Source organism: Apus apus, chromosome Z (genome assembly GCF_020740795.1).
Source record: "Apus apus isolate bApuApu2 chromosome Z, bApuApu2.pri.cur, whole genome shotgun sequence".
Classification (NCBI taxonomy): domain Eukaryota; kingdom Metazoa; phylum Chordata; class Aves; order Apodiformes; family Apodidae; genus Apus; species Apus apus.
The window spans coordinates 1,272,625-1,296,741 of record NC_067312.1 but is presented as its reverse complement, the minus strand read 5'-3'; the positions used below and the strand labels follow the sequence as shown (position 1 = coordinate 1,296,741).

The window sequence follows — 24,117 nt, the reverse complement described above, 5'->3', positions numbered from 1 at the left end:
TGATGGCTCCCCAGACCCTGCCCAGGCTGCAGAAGACCAGATCTGTTCTTCTCTATTTTTCTGCCCAATTATAAACTGAAGGAAGCTGCTTGAGAAAACACGGTGCTGGGCCTGGATTCCCAGCTCACACCCATCCCAGGAAATCCCACAGCAAGATCACCTGTCTCTCTGCTCTCCCCCTTGTGGGGACAGAAGAGGGACTCTGGAGGCGACAGAAATCTCCTCCCTCCGTGGGCTGCAGAGAAGTCTGATGTTACTAGTCATAGAAAACCAGAATCCCAGACTGGTTTGGGTTGGGAGGGACCTTCAACATCATTCAGCCCAACCTCCCTGCATGGGCAGGGACACCTCCCACCAGCCCAGGTTGCTCCAAACCCCATCCAACCTGCCCTTCAACACTGCCAGGCATTACTCTAACCTTGGAACTACTCTGACCTGCCAGGCAATTCAGTTTCCAGTTCTCCAGAGAAGTTAAGTAAACCTATTAGGTTTTTTTTTCTTATTTCTGAGGTTTCTGAGGGAGTGTTCAAGACCCACCTCACCTGCCAGGTCTCTTTGCAGGGCTGTCCCCATGGCCTCACTGCTGTGCTCAGCCAGAAACCAACCAGCCCAAGTTTTGCCCCCCCCCTGCATTCTGCACTGAAGACACTTCTCTCAGTCTCCCTTTGACCTGAAAGCAGAAGCCTGAACCCTGTCAAAGTCATGCTGGCCACTCCTTTATCAGCAACCCTCTCTCTCAGAGGAAATATTTGTGCTTCACCTCAGCTGAAAAGCCCACAAGTGCTCCCAGCTCAGGCAGATTTCCTGAAGGCAGCGCCCTGGGCAAAGGCAGCACTTGGTGAGATATTCCCACCCAGCCAGTATCTGGCCCTGCAAGACAAGCAGGGACACTCCTTGCTGACTCTATCCACAGCACGACAAGTTTCCAAGGGCTTGGAATATAATCATTTATTTCTCTTTACAGTGATGACGGAAGAATGTACAGGTGCTTTCACCCATAGGTATAAAAATCTGTTTATATACAGAGTCACAATAATCTTTCATTGGGAAATCACTCTGTTCTCCTGATCTGTCCTTACTAAAAACCACAGGAAAAACAAATACTTAGTACAGGCAAATAGAATTCCAGTAGGTTTGCAACCTGGCATCAAAAGCTCAGCTTTAGATTAAGGGCGACGTTCGATACTTTAAAAAAGGACTTTGAAGTCATAGGACACAAAATAAAGTTGCTTTTCAAATAAGATATATACATCAAAAATAGGAGTCTAAAAAAGGCATTGGTTTTAATGCTATTAGAAAGCTCTATAAATGTGCATGGGTCCATTTCTTCTGACAACGAAAGACCGAAGGAGAAAGTGCCTCTGTCTTTTGGGAAGTTCCTCCTGGGACAAGTCAGTTGAAGTACCTGGAAAAGAGAGAGGAAGAAGCCCTTTGGAGAAGGGAAGGCTGGAGGCTGCAGCAGGCAGGGACTGGGGTGGCTGCTCCACTCCCACGCCCAGGACACACCATGCCCAGCCCAGAAGAGCCTAACAAGAAATGACTGCACTGCAAGGAGCTGCTCGGTTCTTCAAACCAGTAAAACCTGGTTCGTCTTTCACTCAGCAAACCCACAGCCCCAAGGTGTGTTTAACCTCCCCCCCACATTCCCTGGCAGGTTACCCAGCCCCAGTCCCCCGGTGCAGCCTTCAAGCTTCTTTGCTTTGGTGGGGTTGTTGGGTTTTTTTTTTGAATTCTTGGTGGTTTTTAAATGCAACTTCACCCGAGGAGTTTGCTGAGCAGAACAAGGTGACGCTGGAACGTCGGTCTGTGCCAAGGAAACCAGCTTGTGCCTCACAAGCTGCTGCACATGAGCTACCCCCTTCCTCAAAAACCTCCTTCCAGCCTGTACTGAAAGCCAGCAGGGCAAAAAAAAGGAAAAGCAGTTGGATGGAGCAGAGCCCTGCACATTTCTGTGTGCTCTGGCTGCCCACGTGTCAACAGGGAGTGACTTCACACCCTGGTGAAGCTCCAGGCCTGCTGAGCCAGCTGATCCCTGCAGAGAAGCACAGCACCAGCACAAGGAGGAGTAACTTCATGACTCCATGAAGAAATGATGATTTGTGCCAAATTCAAAAATTCTAATTGGCAGTTGGGTTCTAAAAGGGCAAAGGCTTGAAATATCACATCTTCAAACAGTGTTCTTTCTTGACTTCACAGAATCACAGGATGTTAGGGGTTGGAAGGGACCTCTGGAGATCATCGAGTCCCACCCCCCTGCTGCAGCAGGAACACCCAGGGCAGGTCACACAGGAACGTGTCCAGATGGGTCTGGGAAGTCTCCAGAGCAGGAGACTCCACAGCCTCTCTGGGCAGCCTGTCCCAGGGCTCTGTCACCCTCACAGCAAAGAAGTTTCTCCTCCTGGTGAGGTGGAACTTCCTGTGTTGTCACTTGGTGCCGTTTCCCCTCGTCCTGTCACAGGCACCACTGACCAGAGACTGGCCCATTCTTGACACCCACCCTGCAGAGATTGAGAGACAATCATCAGGTCCCCTCTCAGCCTTCTCTTCTCCAGATTAAACAGCCCCAGGTCTCTCAGCCTCTCCTCATCAGGCAGATGTTCCAGTCCCTTCATCACCCTTGTAGCCTCCCTTGGACTCTTCCCAGCAAATCCCTGTCCCTCTGGAACTGGGGAGCCCAGAACTGGACACAATCCTCCAGCTGTGGTCTCACCAGGGCAGAGCAGAGGGGCAGGAGAACCTCCCTTGACCTGCTGGCCACCCCGTTCTTAATGCACCCCAGGATACTATTGGCTCTCTTGGCCACAAGGGCACCTTGCTGTCCCATGGGTAACCTGTTGTCCACCAGGACCTCAAGGGCCTTCTTCGTGGGGCTCCAGGAGGTCCCTGACTCACCTGATTTCTCTTCATGCCTCCTCTCCATTATCCATTTCCACATCTAGATCCCTTGTTGTGTCAGCTGCCCGTGACAGGATATCTGCCATCAGAGCTTCCTCCAGCTTCTTGCGCACTTGTTGCACCCGCTCTTCTTGTTTCCTGAGGGGAGAGGAGGGAAGAAGGGGCAAAACCATCAATCCCTCCAGTGTACCAGCAGGCTGGGAGCACAACACCTGCACCCACAATGACCCAGGACTGGTTTCTCAACCCCTGATTTAAATTAGAATAGTTCCAGTTGGAAGGGACCTACAAGGATTATCTAAACCAACTGAAAATCAGTCATAGCAGGAGGTTCCCACCAGGAGCACTGAGAGGAGACCTGAGGCCACCTCCCTCTTGCCCCACATGAAGGTGTGTACAGCAGGAGCACCTGTACAGGGTGCTGGGACACTGAGTAGGTTTCTAAGTGCTCAGAGAACCAGCTCCAAGTCCTACCGTGTGTCCACAGGAGAAGAACCTCAAGGAGCTTCACTGTTTGCACTGATGGATTTAATTACTCCTACCTAAGCTACTCAGTCTTCTCTACTAGTCACTGATGCATTTCAGATGGAAGCAGCTTCTGCTGAGACAAAGGTTTGCTTCCCTGGGGCAAGTTAATTCAAAAGTACTACCTTGGTATCAATATACATGTAAGATATTGTCCTAGAATCACAGAATCCCAGACTGGTTTGGGTTGGAAGGGACCTTATGGGCAGGGACACCTCCCAGCAGCCCAGGTTGCTCCAAGCCCCATCCAACCTGCCCTTCAACACTGCCAGGGATGGGGCAGCCACAGCTTCCCTGGGCAGCCTGGGCCAGGGTCTCACCATCCTCACACCAAAGAATTCCCTCCTCATGTCTCACCTCAATCCCCCCTCTTCAAATTTTAATTTTGATTCAATGTTTAGTTTGGAAGGTAAAACTGAGCTTTTCAAATGTGACCAGAAAACAAGGGATCCTCTCTTGAAGTTTTCCCAAGAAGAAACAAGTTTTACATCAGACCCATTTTCTTTTTTTTCTTACATTTCAATCCACTTGTTCCCTCAAGCTGTTTCTGCCAAGAAAAGAACATCTTTCAACAAAATATGTGCTTAAAAATGGCCAGTACTGATCAGAAGCCAGCCCAGGGAAACACTCATTAGTGCTGCAAGCTCCCTGGGGCTGTGTAGGACAGCAGGACAGATGCAAAGAACATCAGATCTCAGAAGGGCAGGAGAGAGATCCAACATGTTCCACAGAAGCCTCTGAGAAGCCCCAGCCTGGAGGGCTGTTCAGTTCTCCAGCTGCAACCACCAGCAGCACACCCCAGGTGCTTCAGGGAGGGCTGTGTGCTCCCAGGTAGCAAGAGAAGGGAAGAGAAACAAAAAGACCCAGCTAGTAGTTCAGTACACAACTTGTTTTCTATCTTCAGGCTGTTTTCTATCCTTGTTTTCTCTCTCCAACCTGCACTTCACTCTCCCAGAGCTGCTAATTTGCAGTGCTGAGAAACTGATCTTTCCAACCCAGGGGCAGAGAGCCCAACTACACCCAAGATGCTTGATCTCCTTTACAGAACCTGCTGGACAAAGGAGAAATAAAAGCCTGGGTAGCCAATTCAGTGTTTGTTAACTGAATGAAAAGCAAGACCATACAGAAGCTGAAACAGAATTTAAAGAAGCAAATAGTGATAAAATGTGCCACCATCTGACTGCTGGAGTAGCCTGTGAACTGGCCAAAGATGGAGGGAAATAAGTAGGTGAAATGTATGTTATTTTTCCCCTGGTTAAGGCAGTGGGATCCTTCCACAACCCCCCAGCCCACAGGCTCCACCTCCACTCCCATGGAGAACCAACCATCCCCAGGAGTCCTCACAGCAACATTTACTCTGTGAAAAACACACTCCAGAGCTTCTCAGCAGCAGGAATTCCAGTGTCTTCCACTACCCAGCTCTGAGACCCACTTCCTGGAAGGAGAATTATTTCCTAGTGTGTTGACTGTGGTTGCTCTATGATATTAAACTCCAGGTTTTCTGAGTTTATCATGATAGTTCCTGGGGCTTTGGGGAGTCAGACTGAAGGTGAGATTTGTTTGGGGTACTGAGGAGTGTTGTGAGGGGCTAACCCACAGCTTGGGCCAAGGCTCCCAGAGCTGAAGACATCCTTAAACCCATGCCAAACCAACTCAGAGAGCACTAAACTTGAATTGCTCCCCACTGCTGCCTCCTGGTAAATACAGCTTAGTTTTTGGACAGATGAACAGGGACTTTTTCTTCCCCACTACCAGGCAGAGCACGACAGAGATGCCACATGAGTTGTTTTGCTTTTGGTTATGGCTACCCAGACAAAGAGGCAGCAGTCCCAGTACCAGCCTATTTGTCAAAAAACAAAAAAGGAAAGCAAGCTGAGGGACAGAACCTGCTGGGGGGTGGTGTGTGCTCAGCCAAGAGTCTGCACTGAGCAGGAGAAAGGGCTGTTGAAAAGTGATAGGTGGGATTTTCAGCAATGACTTCTCAGCTTTAGGAAAAGCAAACCCCTGAAAACTGTAAGCTTCAGAAAACCCCACTAAGGAAAGAAGCAGGAGAGAGCTGGGAATCAAAAATGCTTGTTACCATGTAATGGCAAACTTCTCCCACCCCAGCACAACTAGAAAAAAACCAATCCACCTATTTGCTATTTTCAGAAGGTACCATTGCCAGCTCATCCTGAAAGGGAGGAACTGGTCAAAGCTTTTCTCTAGCAGGGACAAAAGACCTTTCAACACTGCCAGGGATGGGGCAGCCACAGCTTCTCTGGGCAACTTGGGCCAGGGTCTCACCACCCTCACAGCCAAGAATTTCCTCCTCATGTCCAACCTAAATCCCCCCCCTCTCAGTTTTGATCTATTCCCCCTTGTCCTCTCACTACAAGCCATGACAACAGCCTGATGTGTAGGGCATTCTCTTGGGAAAGAAAATGTGCATTATGACTCTTAGTGAGTATTTTATATTTTTGTTTGGACCACAAAGTCCAGGTCTTCATTTTTTTCAGCATACTGAACTAACCAACAGGCACAAGAAGCAGGTTCACACTTCCCTGATCTCCAGGTCTGAGCCAGGAAGCCACCTGCTTGAATGGAACTTGCTTTTCATTTTCCCCAAGACTGTAAAACTTACCTAATGTCATCATCTGTGACTATGAAAGCTTTGCAGAGGGGCTGAGATGTGTTCAGCCAGACTGCTGGGTTCTTCTCCACAGCTGCAGAGAGCTGCCCTGTGATGGGGGCAGAACTGGTGTGCAGGGCACTGGCAACAGCTGATAGCAGGGTGTCATCATTGTTCCCAGGGCCAACCCCTGCAACAGAGGAAGGAACAGTTATCATTCCCAACCCCTGCAACAGAGGAAGGAACAGTTCCCATTCCCAACCCCTGCAACAGAGGAAGGAACAGTTCCCATTCCCAACCCCTGCAACAAAGAGGAAGGAACAGTTATCATTCCCAACTCCTGCAACAAAGAGGAAGGAACAGTTCCCATTCCCAACCCCTGCAACAGAGGAAGGAACAGTTATCATTCCCAACCCCTGCAACAGAGGAAGGAACAGTTCCCATTCCCAACCCCTGCAACAAAGAGGAAGGAACAGTTCCCATTCCCAACTCCTGCAACAAAGAGGAAGGAACAGTTCCCATTCCCAACTCCTGCAACAAAGAGGAAGGAACAGTTCCCATTCCCACTCCACATGCAACTTCTCATGGCAGAGCTCTTCTCAGCCTGTAGGGTTATGGACATGATAGAATTGCCAGTGGATAATGAAAGAGTTAGAAGCAAGTTCTTAAAACTGGCTTTGGAATTTAAATGAAGTGTAAGTCACTGCTAAAACTGGCTGGGGTATTTTTTTTTAATCAATTTTTTAATAAGTTCACATCCTACATTTATCAGTCACTTATTGAAACAGTTTCTTTGCAGCTTCCTGGGATCCACCCACACCAGCACTGTCTCCACTTCAATGCTACAAAGTATTACATTAATTCTGGGAAATCAACACTGAAGTTCTTCACAAGCCTCACATTCCTGAGAAGATCTCCCAAGCTGTGGAACAAAACTATTAATTCTGAACTAGCTGGGATCAGCTTTCACCAACAAGAGTGCAGTTCTGAGGTGTGGTTTATATTAAGGACTGAAATGAATTACAGATTGTTTTGGAGACTGTTCTGTCAGCAAGGACACTTACAACCTGAAAACATTTACAAACAACACTGGCAAAGGGCACCACAAGCCCCTTTTTAAGCAGGAGTGACTTGGTGGATCTGAGGCAGCTGCAGTGGGTGATCACAATACCTTGAAGACCTTTAGGAAGCTCCATGGATTTTATGATTTGTTCACTGACATCTGATGCACTAAGGCCTTGTAGCCTCTTCTCCCAGAAAAGCTGAAACAGAGAAAACATCATTGCTCATTAAAAAGAATTTAAAAACCCACCAAAAGCTAAATCAGCTCATGGAAATAAAACACACTCCTGATCAGAACAGCAGCAGAACAACAAAAGAGACTCCTCTGGAAATAGAATCACATCTTCCCACACTCAGGAAGAGGCATGAAGGAAATGTACCTGTGTTTTACTTTCATCATTCACTGATTAGCTGGGAACATGTTCCCATTCCTCTCAGGAACCAGTTGCTTGACCTATCAGAGGACTGGTTCAATGGTACAGATTTCCCTGCTCACCCCTGGCCCACTGCAGATTCATCCTGGAGTTGTGGCCTGGAGACTGCTCTTTGAAATGGGCCTTTTCTATTTCTATTTTCTATAAGAGAGCAATGAAAGCTACTTTTAAAGTTGCTTTCCATTCCATGAGAAGCTTTCTTTAACAAATGAGCCTACTAGGGAGGTAAGCAAGGACCATGTCCTGTGGAAAGAGCATTTGGGAATGGTTTGGGTTTTCTGCAGAACATGGAGAAGAGAAAAAACAAATAATCTCTTTCTTTTCATGCCTGCAAAACCTGAGATGAAAAACTAACCCCACTGCTAGGGAATTGTTGTAGCTGAGTGTCCAAAGGCCTCAGTTGAAGATGGAGCTTCTGAATGCCACATTCTGTTCCCAAACTGGAAGTGATGCAACCAGAGCATCCTCTTCCATCTGCGTGGAACCTCTGCTGCCAGGGACACTGCTTCCCAGCTGGGGCACTGGGCACCAGGCATGCTTAGCCAGAAAACACCCACAGGTTTGCAGTTCCTGAGGCAGCCAAGAGAAACCCAACACACCATCTCTGCCTTAGGAGTGAAACCAAACTGACTGACTGCAGATAAACCACACAGTTATGCCAAGGAAAAGCCAGTCCTCTCCACAAGGTGTCTTCAACAGCCTTGTCAGTCAGCAGGGTGAAGGAGACTTGTGCTGCCTGAGACACCATGTGTCATTTGCTAGAGGGGTCCAGCTCCCCACTCTGATAACCAGCAAGCTGTAAAACCTTGAAGAGTGGCTTTGAAAGCCTTAAGATGTTGTCTTGCAGGGGTGTTGGTTGGAAAAAGACTTAAGACAATCTGGTGACACTTGTTGTGTGCAATGACTGAACGTGCTGAGATGGGGAGCCAGCAGCTGCAGAGGATCTGCTGCTCTTGGTGACAAATCTGCCTCCATCAAGCTGGTCTGAGTTTCTCTTTCCAAGAACTACCACAGGGTTTACTGCTTCAGGAAGAGCTGCTGCCAAGTTATCTTCCCTGCCAACACCAACAAGCATGTCTTCTCACTCTCAGGCCATGAACAAGCTACAGCACTCCTTGCTTTTGATCTCTGTGGAAGGAGGCAAAGGAGAATTTTCAGGGAATTCTGGTGAGCCTCTTTTGAGAAGGGAGATACAAGCAGATAAAGCTTTCAGAGGTAGGCATCTAGAAGTACAGAAGTAAGAATCTTCATGGATTTGGGCCAAGGACTGGGGGAAAAGGGAGGAATGACACTGGGAGTGACAACTGAATGAGTTTTACATACAAATAGGCTGTAGAGGCAGAGTTCCAGCATTCACTGATAAATGTACAGACTGTGGACAGGAAAGTTTGCACATCTGGGTGTGAGAGAAGAAGACAGTGACATATGTAGGGATTATTTATGTCAGGAAAATAGAGGCTTTATCTGGGGGGGAAGAGAATTCAAACCCATTTGTCCAGCAATTGTATCTCAATTGCCAAGTGCTCAACACAGGCTTTATTAAGAATAAAGTTTTCCAACAACTCCAGCCCTCACCCTGACTTCTCTGTCTCCATGGCATCAAGACAAGAGCTGTTGCTTTTTGAGAACCAAGCAGAGATTGTACCTATCCAACGTGATGCTCCAGCCAGCAAGGAAAACACCAGCATGCACTGCATGGCATGTTGAAACAAGGGGTGCATGTCTGAAGGGTGCACACATGAACAGGGACTGGCTGCTAAGACCAAAGAAACATCCATAATTGCATGCCAGGAACTTGTGTGGAAAGAAACCAGCTCCCTGGAAATGGTTTGTGATGGAAACACAGGAGGGGATTCTCTGCCTTTCCTCAGCTCTGCTGAGAACTGTGCCCAGTTCTGGAGCCTCCCACATGAGAAGGGCATGGAGCTCCTGGGGAAGAGTCCAGAAGAGGCCACAGAGATGAGGAGAGGGCTGGAGCAACTCTGCTCTGGAGCCAGGCTGGGAGAGTTGGGGTGTTCAGCCTGGAGAAGAGAAGGCTCCAGGGAGACCTTAGAGCACCTTCCAGGGCCTGAAGGGGCTCCAGGAAAGCTGGGGAGGGGCTTGGGACAAGGGCAGGGAGGGAGAGGACAAGGGGGAATGAATTAAAACTGGAAGAGGAGAGATTTAGGTGAGACATGAGGAGGGAATTCTTTGCTGTGAGGGTGGTGAGAGCCTGGCCCAGGCTGCCCAGGGAAGCTGTGGCTGCCCCAGCCCTGGCAGTGTTGAAGGGCAGGTTGGATGGGGCTTGGAGCAACCTGGGCTGGTGGGAGGTGTCCCTGCCCATGCAGGGGGTTGGAACTAGATAATCTTTAAGGTCCCTTCCAACCCAAACCAGTCTGGGATTCTAGGACACATTAAATTGCTTTGTTCCAGATGTTTTAATGAAAACCTTACCGAAAACTCACTCTGATTTAATGTAAAAACATTAACAGCCTCTTCCTTCCCTTCCCCAAATCTCCCACCTCTGTCACTACTCAGAACCATGACAAACCAGGAAAACACCCCAAGGCAACACTCTAGCTTGGAGAAAAACAAGAGTGGGCCACCCCAAGGTTTGTTCTGCAGTTAGATGTGTCGGATTAATGAGTCCACATTCCATGCACACATTTCTTCCAAATGCAGCAAGTGACTCCAGAAGAAGAGCAGTGTTTAAAGTGTCCTCTGCTGAAGATGCACTGCTGCATCCCAGCAAGGAGAAAGAATTTGGTGGAAAAAGGATGCTGACCCAGGATCAGCAGATGATGATTTCTAGAAGATCTTGCTCCAGCTCAAATCTGTTAGAACCTTTCTCGAAGAGGCAAAGATTGAACTTGGGTAGGCTTGAAAGCAGCTGATTCTGCAGGTTTCTACTGGGTAGCTGCTCACAAAAAGACAAGGGATGCTTTCCCAGAAGAGTTCAGTCACTGTGTGTTTGAAGAAAATACTCTGGAAGAAAGAAAAGAGGGAGGAAACAGGCAAGCTGGAAAGAGCCTGGGATCCATCAAGATATGAATTGCCAGGCTTCCATTCCTCTTGCCCCAGGGGTGCCCAAATTTCCACAGGCTGTGGTGGGTACTGCTGGTTGAGCAGCCACGACCAACAGGACCTCCCTGGCCCAAAGAGTGGAGCAGTTCAAAAGGCAAACCCAAAAGGATGGGAAGAGCATCAACAGACACATGCAGTTATGCACCTTTTAGATCTGAACGTGATCCACTTACATGGCCCCTGCTGAACTTCATGGGACCAACAGTGAGGTTAGCTGAGGCCTTCCCATCTTGCTAAAAGACATCATCCAACTGGGCTCCATACCTCTTCTGTTCCTTTCTCACCTGAATTTAGAGGATGCAGAGTCTAAATTCCTTGTGTCACTTCTCACAAGAACAGCATTCAAGGTGTGTGCAAGTGCAACATTAGAGACAGCTCGTGTTTCAGAGGACATGTTGTTAGAAGTGAGTCTACAAATATCTGAGCAGGCCTGGGGATTTTCTTCTCATCCCTGCACTCCTGAGACACCAAAAGGTGTTTCACTTGGATGGTACTAAGGCTGGGACCCAAAAAAACCACAAATCAGACTTAAATACCTCAGCCCAACATACTCTACATTATCTAGCTGATCAGTTGCTCACTAACCAGACTTTAGTTCCTTCTCAGCTCCCTCCTCCCCATCAAAAATCCAAACCCAAACCAGTGCTGAGTGAAGGGGTGACCTGTCATTTACGGGAAGAGAAGCAGCTACAGGAGAACTTGTGTGAGATGAGGTTGAGCTCCTGGGGTTTGTCTTTATAGAAGCAGTGTGAAAAGGAGGGATTTAAAAATACATTTTGTATTGCTTTGGCACCAAGTTCTTCTATGGAAAAGAGAGCTAGTCCTTCTTGGGAACTGTGTCTTTCCTAGAAACCTCTGTTAAGAAGCTGCACATGAAAACATTCCTATATTTGAAGGCCAGTTGTGACAATACAGCAGATATCTGAATTTCAAGAGGAATGTGGTAATCAAATATGGATTTGTCTTGGATTGAGGAAAATTCATCACCATCTGAACTGCTTTTTCAAACTGTCATATATATATATTACACATATTTCTGTCAGTGACCTTCCAGAGAGGAATTCTCATCTGCAATTGAAGCCCAGCTGAAAACAAGGACTTTTCCAGCTTGCTTCAAGTTTCTGAGGAGGAACAATGGGCAGAGATGAATTCTCACCTGTCGTGGCTGCTCCGTCACCCGCTGTGGGTCAGACCTGACCTTGTTACTGGGATGGTTGGTGACTTTGGTGACTGGTTGTTTGAAAATGGATGCTGTTTGTCTGATTGGTAAAGTTGTATTTAGGTCTGGTTTTCCCTGTTAAAAAACAAACAAACAAACAAACAACAAAAAAAAAACAACAAACAAGCAGAGAAAAGTGAATTAACAGAAATGATACAGCAAAATCACCCAAATTAATGTTGGATTCACCCTCTTCTACTGATGGGCAGAAGAAAGAGCCTTAGTTTGGAGTAAAGATTTAACTGAAGAGCTGCACTTAACTAACCTTTGCAGTCACCCATTTTAAAAGAAAAAACTCTACAAGTTTCACCTTCTCAGGGAGGGTCAAACTGCTTGAAAGTCCATCTTTTCCTTTCAATTGCATTCTGAGAAGAGTCAGCTTCACCATCAGATGCCAGAAGGAAAACCTCCAAAGCTCCATGAAAACAGATTGGTAGCCAACAGAGTTCCAAGAACAGCTCTTGCATTTTGGCTGGTGCTTTTCCTAACAACTCCAATCACTCCCTCCTGGTTTCCCCAAGGACACCAAGGTGGGACTGAGAAGAAGTGATTATACCCACAGAAGAAAGACACTGGCAAGAAATATTCCACGAGCCACATTCTTCCCAGTGAGCTTGTATCAAGAAGCAGGTTCTCTGCTTTGCAGGAGAGCACTGAGCACTTCAAGACATTAATAGCTGCTGCCAAAATAGCTTTTTAAAAGTGTCCTGCTTCTGCTTCAAAAGGAAAAACCAAAAAAAACCACAACCAAGTTATTAGGGAGTATTTCAGATCTCAGAAGTTTTAGCACTGAATGGAAGGTCAGAGCTCCAAAGTTACACCAAGAACATGGATGTCAGAGTCCATCCAAGGATCATGTTATAAGCTTTTCATTAGGATTTCCCTAGACTCCTGATTTGGTGACAAAAATCAATCTCTTGGGCTTAGACATGGGAATGAAATCCCCAACATTTCATATTTTGATGATGCACTTTGGACTGCACCACCTCATAAAAAGGACCATGTTGTGAATCAGAGAGCAGATAACTATTTGAAAATCCTTCATTCCTAAGCTGGAACTCAGGAATTCCAGATGACAAAAGCCAGCACAGTGATTACAGCTGCTCTGGAATGATATGGATAAAAATGAAATTGAAAATACAGCTAGAGGCTTAGGTTTATTAAGCAATAAGCCTTCTCTTCCCTGCATCTGTCCCAGATTAAATTCACAGAATCATAGAATCACCCAGGTTGGAAAAGACCTTGAAGATCATCGAGTCCAACCATTAGAGTAAATTAAATGTTACCATTAAATTGTGATTATTAAAGCAGGTGTCCCTCTTTTAGAGCAATCTGGCAGGGGAGTTCCTCCACCACCAGCATGACCTGTACTTTTGTCTGCCTGTCCTTGCAGGGTGGGTGGAGGACAGGTAGAAGCTTGAAGACCCAGTATGAAGACCATTCTGCAGCCAAGCCACTCCACCCCAAAGACATCCCTTACACCCTGCAATGGTTATTACAGTGGGTGCTCTTTCCCAGCTACTTGATCCTTCTGCAGGGTGGGAGGGAGAGGCAAAGGAGAACTTCCCTCATGAAAATAAAGGCTAAACCCACAAATTCCAATGGAAGCACAAGTGCTTCTTCCACCTGGTGACACTTGATAGCTTTAACCAGCCAGAGAAACCACCATTTCTTTAGCACACAAGTCCTGGGATCTGTTCACACAAAGCCAGAGTGAGAATCTAAGCTTATAAATAAATCCAGGCACTGTTCTTCTCCTCATGTTTCACCCACACAGTCCCAGCCCACCAGAAAAATACTCTCAGATACACTGGTCACTGCTTTTAACACATGCTGTGCATGGTGGACACTGGTTATTGGGATCTATTTTTTCCCCCCACAGAGTATAACAATAGCAAGTCTAATATTAGACTTTTTCCCAGATAATTAAGCACCTCTAACCAGCACAAAGCCACCAAACCAGAGCTAAAGAGTAATGACATGTACTTAAATTTGCAGCAAGTATTTTGACAATGACCTTTCCTCTCACCACTCACACCAGAACCTTGATGGGTCTTGCCCATCCTACAAGGTTCCCATGCCCTGATCTTGTGACATCAAGTTCAAAGTGGTATTTGAAGCTTTGAAGTCCATGCCCCAGGGCATTCTGTGCAGCAGCATCAGTATTAGTGGTAAAACAGCTATTAAAATTGGCAAAAAAAGCCCTGTGATACTACAGAGTAGGCCATATGGGGGATAAATCTGGTTTAGCAAATGTTTCTAGGACAAAGGTCTGAGTTTCAAGCTCAGGAAAAATATTTGCAGGTTCCTGGTGGCCAGTAATGGGACATGAAGTTAAAAACTGAATCCATCAAACTTGGAAAAACAAGAAGAGAGATTTCTTCAAGCAGTCTGAGAAATGAGGAAAGTTCAGCTCCATGAATATGTCCCCCAGAATTGAAATGAAACCCCGGAGAGCTACAAACTCTGCAGGTTCAAGGGCTTGATGTCCCATCTACTTTTTGTCAAGGCTCCACACTTGAAAATGGTCATTAGGATAAACTGCTTAAACCAAGAGCAGATCAGTTCCTAAGTACTGCCATTATGATCTTATTACTTCCCTACTTCATTTCCTTGCTAACCACAGTCACATGTGCACTTTCTGCTCTCCTTGTGCATCAGCTTCCTCACTGGTGGCACTGGGTTTGAACAGCAGAAATGAACTCCCTGGCACAGCAGCTTGCAAAGCTCCCCCATCTCCAGCAGATCTTCAGAGGTACAGGGGAAAAAAAAACTACCACACGTTGACAGGGAGTGACTGATACTCAGAGAAATGCTTTTTCACAACAAATCATAAGGCACACACAAGGTTTATTCATGACCAAGGAAGGGCTTCCAGTACATCTTAATAAAATGATTAACAAAGATCCCTACAACCAACAGCTCTCCTGAAGACCAGAGAGCCCTCCTGAGCTTTCCAGACAGAAGCCACTGTCTATGGATGGTCAGACACAGGTTCCTTGGTTCCAGAGGGTGATGAAGCTCCTGATATTCAGCTTTTCTGTAGGTGTGAATATTGAATCAATATTCAAACATTCAGCCCTCAGAGACAGACACACTCTGGGGCTTTCACACTGCTTGCCTGGTATCACCAAAGTCCTTCCCTACTCTGGGCACTACAGCAACGTATCCACTACCAGAAACATCAGTGTTCCCTGCTCATTTTTACTCAGCAGGAGTATTTTATGCTCCAACAACAGTTTCCAGAAGAATTTCAGTTCACTGCCTTTCCAGAGATGTGTATTTCCAGAAGCATTCTTGTGTCCCAGACATAAAAATGGTTTTAAAACCCAGCAGTGCATTCCCAGGCCTTTCAAATCCTTGAACCTAAGGAGTCACTTCTCCCCAGGCAGCATGTTCCACCTGTAGTCTCTGTGATGTTTTCTTTTCCACAGTAAGAATTAATAAGCATATTTTTATAAGCACAGCAGCATCTCTACCTATTGGATTCTACTCAGTTGTGTCCCTTCCTTCACAGTCTCTTCAACTAAATCCAGTCATTCAGTTTGCAAGGGAAATGTAGAAATGCTAACACAGGAAACAAGGGCAAGATCAGCTCAGGTTGAAGCAAAACTCCTCCTGCAGCTCTGTCATAAATCAGCTTATCAAACATAGGCTTTAATTGCCTGAGAGGTCAGTAAGAATGCAGAGTGCTAAGGCAGGGGATAAGTAGAGTATTTGCACCTCATGTACACTGCCATTCATTAACATCACCAAATGAAGAGCACTCCTCAGCATCTCTTACCCTCAGTTCCACCTCCAGCCAGGTGGCATTAGCATGTTAACCTTGACATTGAGTTCTAATCTGCCAATGTGGAGGATCTCCAAAGCTCCAAGGATGGCAAGACACTTCCCACCCACCAGCTACACCAATCTAACTGCCTAGACAAGACCCAGAAAGAAAACTCCAGTATATTTTTACATTCCCTCTTGAAATGTAAGGGGAGCCACAGAACTTAGAGGCATTTCTGGTAAATTGTTTATACAAAAAACCAGTCACAAAATACAAGTTCATGCACAAAGCTGCTTATACAAGCCTGCCTTTTATGGCCCCCCAGCAGCACAGCTGCAAAGTGGACTGGAAGATGGCCACAACCAACCCCTTCCAGTGCCTGTGGAAGAAAACATTACCTTTATCTAAGAAAAAAAAGCCTTTTTTTCTAATTTTGTATTTAGCAGAGCTACTGTGAGCAACACTCAAGTCCACAAGACCACAAGACTGGGAAGTGAGCATGGAGTCATCTAGATTTTTATACCAAATGGTGTCATTTCTCCTCATACCAAAGTAGCCTGACCAAAACCTCCCCTTGGACTACTCCCAAATGTCATATTCTTTGAAAGCCTCGTGTCTGTGGGAAGAATAGATGAAATCCATTGAACACATGCTTTAAATGAAGTGAGCATGAAATGTGTGGCTCATGCACTCCCAACAGCAGAGCACAAAACCCATCAGTGCACAAGACAGAGCTGTAACTTGTCAGGTATTATCATACAGTGCTGTAAGTTGGGAAAGCCTGAAGGATAAAACACTTCCAAAAGAAAACATTGCAGGTTGTTACAGAAATCCTTCCCAGCTCTTGGATGAGGTTGCTGTAGTTTATCCAGGAATTTCTTATCTGAGAGTCAGCTAAATTCCCTTGTCATGTCCTTAGTTATTTCCCTTCTGTATGGCTCAGCCTTTTGCTTTTAATCCACTATACACATTGTCTCCAGCATTCCAAAGGATACACTGTTGTTCCAAAAGAAACAGACAAGCAGAGAACAACCAGATCAACTGAGAAAGGCCCAATCCTAGGCAGGAATGCCCCAGAGCTGTACACAGACACCCAGGTCTGTACAGATCATAGGACCCCAGACTGGTTTGGGTTGGAAGAGACCTTAAAGACCATCCAGTTCCAACCCCCCCTGCATGGGCAGGGACACTTCCCACCAGCTCAGGTTGCTCCAAGCCCCATCCAACCTGCTCTTCAACACTGCCAGGGATGGGGCAGCCACAGCTTCTCTGGGCAACCTGGGCCAGGGTCTCACCACCCTCACACTAAAGAATTTCCCCTCGTGTCTCACCTAAATCTACCCTCTTCCAGTTTTAATCCATTCCCCCTTGTCCTCTCCCTCCCTGCCCTTGTCTAAAGTCCCTCCCCAGCTTTCCTGGAGCCCCTTCAGGCCCTGGAAGCTGCTCTAAGGTCTCCCTGGAGCCTTCTCTTCTCCAGGCTGATCAATGAAGATCAATGCCTCTGCCTCAGAACACAGGCTTCCTGACACATCCTGCACACATTCAAAATGGGAACTATCTCACCTCAGAACAGGAAGATTAACACAGCAACCTGAAGCCTGGCACAGGCACAGGATCTCTTGGTGAGAACAGTCCTCCCTTTCCCCATTTAGCAGAATACCCTTCAGGCAGATGACTTAGCACTGAGGTTCTTACTCCCAAGCCAACTCCTGAATGACTCCAAATTTTGATTCATATTAACCTCACCTTGATACTTGCTTGGTAGTAGCAGAGTACTCCTTCTATTTATAAACTTATGTCTCTACCACTACTAGAAATGAAGCATCCATGAACACCTTCCAAGCAGGCTGCTTAAAGCAGGAACGAAATTGCTAAAGGAACTACAGGAAAGGAAAATCTTAGGATATCCTTAAACACAGTAGTGACTAACAAACCTTATTTTGATTGAGAGAATCATTCCTTAGTCTCTGTTTGTTCTTCTGCAATTTACTGGGCATCATCTTTCCCGTTCTGAAGTCAAAACTGCTGAGATCAACAGTGTTTCCCAGGTATCTTGCCAACTGAGGCTTGCTTCTGAACTTCTTACCACTTGGACTAAAAAGAAGAAAACACTTTAGTATGTTTTGTTGTACAAGAGGATATAACCTTGACTTCTTATAACAGGTTTTATACCTTGTTAAGGACCTAAAAAGTCTCCATTGTCTTGCTTCCATGTGGCACACTCATTGGTGTGTTGCTTGGGGATGGTTTACCTGCCCAACCTTGGCATATCCACTCCCATCCTTTGCCCAGGGTTTAATTTCTCTGACAGGTTGTTGGGCACCAGGATCCACTACTCCCTGGGCAAACCCAGCTCCAGTATCAGGGTCAGGACAGTCTCTGCCCACACGTCAAGACTGTGTGCAGGGTTTTAAACTGAGCTAAGGGCAACCTGGACTCAACAGCAACCCTTCTCAGCTGGCAGGGAGCGAGGCGTGGGGCAGAGGGGCAGGAGGAGGCCAGGAGGTGACAAAGCACCAGCCAGGCTGGGGAGCAAAGCCAGGAGCTCAGCAACAAGCAAGCAAGCAGCAAGCAAGATGATGCAGAATGTCAAACAGCTGCCATTGTGCAGAGAGATCCCACCACAGCAGATCAAACCAGTTGCAGGGACATTGTTTAAATCGTCTTCGCTCGGAATTGGGGAATTCTTGTTATCCTCCATTCCCAGCTGACATTTGGGAGTAACAGCAGCAAATACCCAACTTCCAGTTATCCTAAGGAATCTTTGCATCACAGAACTTGTATCCCCTCATCTCTCCTTCATCCTCAAGCACCCCAAGCACAGTCACACACATTGTGCATGGGCTGGCTGCACTAAATAGACATTTAATCCTTGTGCAGATTTTCCCCAACCCCACTGGGGGTTCCTGCACTCTCTGGTCTGCAAGTCAGTGCTAAGAAGCTCCTGATGGATAAGAAAATGCCTAAACACCCCACAGGTAAAGAGAACTGTCCCGTGGTCCAATACAAAATTCCTGGCCACTGAAACAAACCCAGTGTCAAAACCCTGAAACCCAAAAGGTTAACTGAGCTCAGAGAGTTTGTCACACAGAAAACAACTGAAGATTTTCATTTTCTTCACCTTTCCAAGGTGTTTGTTTGGGGTTTTGTTTTTCATCTCCAAAACACCTTGAGGCAAGAACTGCCCCACAGAAGAAGAGAAGTGGAATCCTGGGAAAAACAGCTCATGAAGCCAAACAACCTTTTCAAAGTCATTTTAAAAAAATCCAGAAATATGGAAAGACATCATTAACAAGATGTAAAGGGTGGGAGAAGAAGACTTGAAACAGATCACAATCTGAAGCTCACCACCTCAAGGATGGGTGTGGGAGGGAAAACAACCACCCACCACACATCCAGACACAAACCCTCTTCTACCTCTTGTAACCCAGGAGCTGAAGCTCTGCCCTGAGCCCAACTCAACACAACACCCTTTTCATTCTAGACAGAGAAGATTAGCACCCTGGTTTGCTAACAGCAGCACCAATCCTGCACTGAAGGTCAGAGAGAGAGCAAGTCTTTCATGGGGCAAGTGGGATTGCTCCTGAAACCATCTGACCCCTTGCCTTTCATCCTGATTTAGGCACTGATAAGAAAAGTCCAGGATGAAAAAAACCCTGCCAAGGATTGCTGGCTGCCTAGCTATAGGTCCCTGCTTCCTAACAGGCTGAATGTATGGAATCATGGAATCCCAGACTGTTTTGGGTTGAAAGGAACCTTAGGAATCATCTGGTTCCAGCCCCCTGCCAGGGGCAGGGACACATCCCACCAGCCCTCCTGCTACAAGTTGCTTTCCCAGCTTTCCTCACCAACAGAAAACACTGGATGAAAAGGAGAAAACAATGACTATAAGCAAACCCTGAAGCTGGCATTCATGTTCCCTGTTCCAGACACTTCTTCTTTTACTTAATACATGAATACACTCAGTCATTTTGGCCCGTCACTGCTAAAAGAATATAGAAATTTGACATCTTCCACCTTCTATCATATCCCAGTTTGGTACCCCTGCATCCCACATTCATGACATTTTTCTTGGCCTTTTAGCACCCAGTCTTCCAACCCTGACTATCTTCATCCTAAAGCATCCCCTAATCTTCAAAGTCATGCACTTTCTCCTGATTATTCTCTGATCTTCAGGTGTTTTGATGATGCCCAGATATGACACTTGCTCATGGGCAGCACACATCACTTGTGCACCCATTCAAAGGTTTAACAACAGGTTCCTTCCCAGAAGATTGTCCAGGCAACTCCATCAGTAGCTTAAAACAACCAAGAAGCCCTTGTTTTATCATAACCTACTCTTGTCTCCCCTTCAGCCCTTTAACCATTTCACAAAACCTGCAGGACTTTGCACTCTCTGCCTTCAAGAGAACCCAAAGACACACAGCTGAAAGTCCAACACCCAGAGCACCATTCCTCCTGCTAACTTCAGAGGGTTACTTTGGCACTGAACAACTCCCCTCAGGAGCTGGCAAATAAGATACCCACTGGCCTTCCTGTCACTTCCAAGGCTGCAGGTTTTTCTGCTGCTACCCAGGCTCATCATCTCATCTGTCAGCCCTTCCCCCTGTTCTAAAGGGGAGATAAAGACATGAGCTGGAAGGATCTGAATAAGCTCAGGACTCGGTTTCCACCCCACAAGTCTTAGTTCTTACACATGCTCCTTTTTTTCAGTGCCAGTGCTAGAGTTGTTTCCATGCTACACTCTCAAAGTGTAGGCTGTCTAACCACTGCAGTCATGCCTCCATTTCTGAATCATTTCCAGATTATTTGCATAGAATCACAGAATCATCCTGGTTGGAAGGGACTTTCAAGACCATCAAGTCCAACCATAACCCAAATCCCCCTAACCATCACTTGATTTACCCATTTAGTGCTTCAACCATGTCCCTAATCACTGTATCTACATTTCTTTTAAACACTTCCAGGGATGGTGACTCCACCACCTCCCTGGGCAGCCTGTTCCACTCTCCAACCATTTTCAGTCTCTACCCTGCACCTGCTGCAAAGTTTTCTCTTACCTGCAGAGAAAGCTCCACGAGGTAAAAGTCAAATAAAAAGCCTATTTGCAGAGGCTTTATTTGAACATCTATTAAACACTTAGTGTGCACTAATGGAAAAGAGTGAGATTGTTATAGAACCTATTGAAACCAGTGTGTCTACACAAAGCCCTGCTACTCACACATCCTGGTTGAAACTGAGAAACAGCTTCTGTTGGTTTTTTTCTTTCTTTTCCTCTGAAGGTGTCAAAACCAAGTTTAAGTTCAAGCTGAGCTTTGAGCAGAAAAGAAAGGCAGGAGGAGAGGTGTGAAGGTTTTTTTTCCTCTCTGAGAAGGCACTCTGGATGATACTCTGGAGATAGCTGAGAAGGCAGGCTGAAAGGGAGGCTGAAGAAAGCTCAGGCTTCCAAGTCACACTTGCTGCAGGAGGTTTTTCAAGTGCATTGCTCAGGGGTCACAACCTCTAAAATGGGCTGTTAAGTTATTCTAAGGACACGTCACACAGATATGGGAGAAACAAATTTGCCCTCATCCACATGTCCAGGAGATTCCTTAATCTCACACTGACTTCTTTCATGCAGCCAGCAGCAAGTGGAAGTCTTCTCTCAGGGTGCTGGGACACAGCAGAGCCTCTGCTGGGACCAAACTGCAGCAGCACCCAATATTAAGGCACTTGGGAATTGGAGGATGAAAGCTGAATTCCACAAGGATATCTCTGATATGGAGCACTTGATCAAGAGATTGATGTGAGACTGTCACTTTTTTTGTTACAGATACTTACTCTCACCCAAAGACAGTTCACCTCCTACAGCTTTAAAAAAAATAAATATATTAACTTCAATTAGAAGGGTTGGGGGGGGGAGGTTTCCCCCCTGGAAATATTATATTTAGTGCACCCAAGAGACTTAGTTCTACACACGTGTCAGCACCTGCACTTTATCCTGTCAAATTAAACACCATCAAATTGTTTTCCACCTAACCAATTAACAAAACCCAGCACACCTCCAAAGAGGTGATGTGCAACAACAGCTACAAACTGCTTTTCAATGACATTATCAAGGCTCAAATCACTTTTTACATCATTAAGCTGAGAACACAACCCTTCACCTCCAGCTGCAGGCTTGTGCAAATCCACATGCTACACAAATTGGAGTTCTTAGTGGGCTGAAGGTGATTATGTTCTATAATGAGCTTGCAAGGAACTTTACTAATAAAGACACTTTTCAGATGTTTCCTGTGAGGCAGCAGAGTGAGCTAATTAATGGACAGGGAAGTTACCTTGAATTTTCTAGTACAGTAAAAGCTACTTGATACCAACCAACCTGCCCCCCTCCCCATTTCAAAACCCACAGCAAGTCCACAGGAAAAGCAGCAGGGTGGCTTCTTCAACCCACCACCTTGCTGGATAACATCTCTGGGTTTGGTTGCTTCCAGATTCTCCTTTTTATTCACTTGGGAGGTTTCCCTTGCTGGCCCTCCCCATCAGACAGAGTGTGGAGGGAAAGTGCAACCCCAGCAAGCCAGATGTGCCAACAGCAGATGAGAGCAGGGAAAAGATGCTGCCTTCTCCAAGTTTAAAAGGTCTTGCTAGTCAAAGCAGCTCCAGCTGCAGTTTTGCAGCAGTGGCTAAAAGGAGGAGAAACTGAAGGGAGAGAAGGTGTGATGATAGAATCCCAGGCTGGTTTGGGTTGGAAGGGACCTTAAAGATCATCCAGTTCCAACCCCCCTGCATGGGCAGGGACACCTCCCACCAGCCCAGGCTGCTCCAAGCCCCATCCAACCTGCCCTTCAACACTGCCAGGGATGGGGCAGCCACAGCTGCTCTGGGCATCTCATGGCTATTAAAAGTTATTCCTTCAGTTTAGAGCTTCCACCCTGGACTAGAGCACTGCAGGGGCAGTCTGAAGAAACAGGGCACACCAGCTGTCCCCAGGTGCCCAGCAGTCACACAACTCCTGTTTTGCCAGGATCCCTCCTGGCAGGCTGCAGTCTGACCTCCAAGAGTGCTGAGCAGCCACGTGTCATTAAGGACATATGCTAAACCCTGCTGCAAAGGCAATTCAGGTTAAAGACATCTTCATTTGGCCACCCCACAGAAGCAGGGCAAGGCAAAGTACTCCTGCCAATCACTCCCTTCCGTACATTGGGAACGAAGGGCAGGAAAGTAGGGAGACTGAAAATATATCCGAGCATTTTACAGTGTAATAGTAAATAACACCACAAATTCCACAGAAAATGAGTTGTTTGACCTTCTGTCCAAGGGAACCTAACACTGGGCAGCTGCTGCCTAAAGCCTCCTAGGTAGCTGACCTCTAAGGGAACACCACAGGTTTGTTCACCAGGATATCAAAGCTGCTCTGGAGATGGTTTTCCTCAAAGATTTGTTTGCAAATACCCAGGCACACACGCTCCAAGATGTCCAAAGACTCTTGGCTAGAGGATGGCAGAACACAACACATTCCCAGGCCTTCCAAGGAGTGCAGCATTTGGGATCTAATTTTGCTTGTCACACAAATATTGCTTTTACACCGCAGAGTTTACACCACCACACTAAATCCCCAACAGCAACTGACAGGGCCAGAACAAAAATAAACTGCAAAAGGTTAATTTCTAGATTGCTGCTTAATCTGCTCTTTCTGGAAATATTTTGGGTTCATTTATCAGAATCTGTTGCTGTTTCCTAAACAACCTGACAAGTTCCTCTGCTGGGGCTGAGCACTGCTTCAGCAGGCCCTGGTAAATGAAGTTAGTTACCACTCTGACTGTGCAATAACCATCATTATAATTCAGTACAGGGACAAATTCACCCTATAAAGAAAATAAATTGATTTTACAGACTAAGACTCCACTAGCCAGCATTCCCCTTGCTGCTCCAACTTAAGCAGAGGAGATTGTTACCATCGCTGCCAGTAATTGAGCCAGGGAAATACAAAGTAACAGCCCTTCCACTTAAACTGCTTTCTTATGTTTTCCTCCCAAGAGGCTAAAAGAAAAGGCAGCCAAAAATATTCAAATTAAACCCCCAGATGATACAGAGAAAGCCCACACGAGGAAACCTGGGCTGACCTGCTTGTTATTATCCTTGGCCTTCTGCTGGTTTGCATTTCAGCTTAGAAAAGCAGCAGCGATGAGCAGCAAAGGAGAAAAGGTGCAGACTTGGTGAAGTGGGGAGAGGAACAAGCTGGCAACTAAAACTCTCCTGAAGGAAGGCCAGTCCCTGAAGTGGGTGCACTGCAGGAAAAAAAAGGTATCATCAGAGCAGCACTGATGAATTAAGAAGCTGCAAACTGCAGCAAGTTTTTTCTTGTGCAGAAGGTGAAGCCCGTTCTCAAGATTTTGATTGCACCATTAGGATTTGCTCTAATATTTGTCCTTCTAATTTCACTTTGGGAACAAAAATCCAATAAGCCAATGCCTAAGAGAACATCACTCAGGGAGGGATGACTTGCTGGCTTCTAAAGACAAAGGTAAAGGTCTCCCTCCCTTAAAAAAAAAAA

At 46.3% G+C, this 24,117-nt stretch overlaps 1 protein-coding gene across 1 annotated transcript in view; it reads right to left on the bottom strand.

Annotated features, from left to right (window-relative positions):
- Positions 1-933: 933 nt before the first annotated feature.
- Positions 934-24,117, bottom strand: part of MBD2 (methyl-CpG binding domain protein 2) — a 28,172-nt gene continuing 4,988 nt past the window's right edge. The window contains exons 2-7 of the mRNA XM_051642527.1: positions 17,516-17,675; positions 11,747-11,884; positions 7,203-7,293; positions 6,044-6,221; positions 2,893-3,033; positions 934-1,405 (exon numbers count right to left, since the gene is read on the bottom strand). Of these exons, the coding sequence (XP_051498487.1) occupies positions 2,904-3,033; positions 6,044-6,221; positions 7,203-7,293; positions 11,747-11,884; positions 17,516-17,675 (697 nt within the window). The 3' untranslated portion in view covers positions 934-1,405; positions 2,893-2,903. The remainder of the gene's footprint in view (positions 1,406-2,892; positions 3,034-6,043; positions 6,222-7,202; positions 7,294-11,746; positions 11,885-17,515; positions 17,676-24,117) is intronic.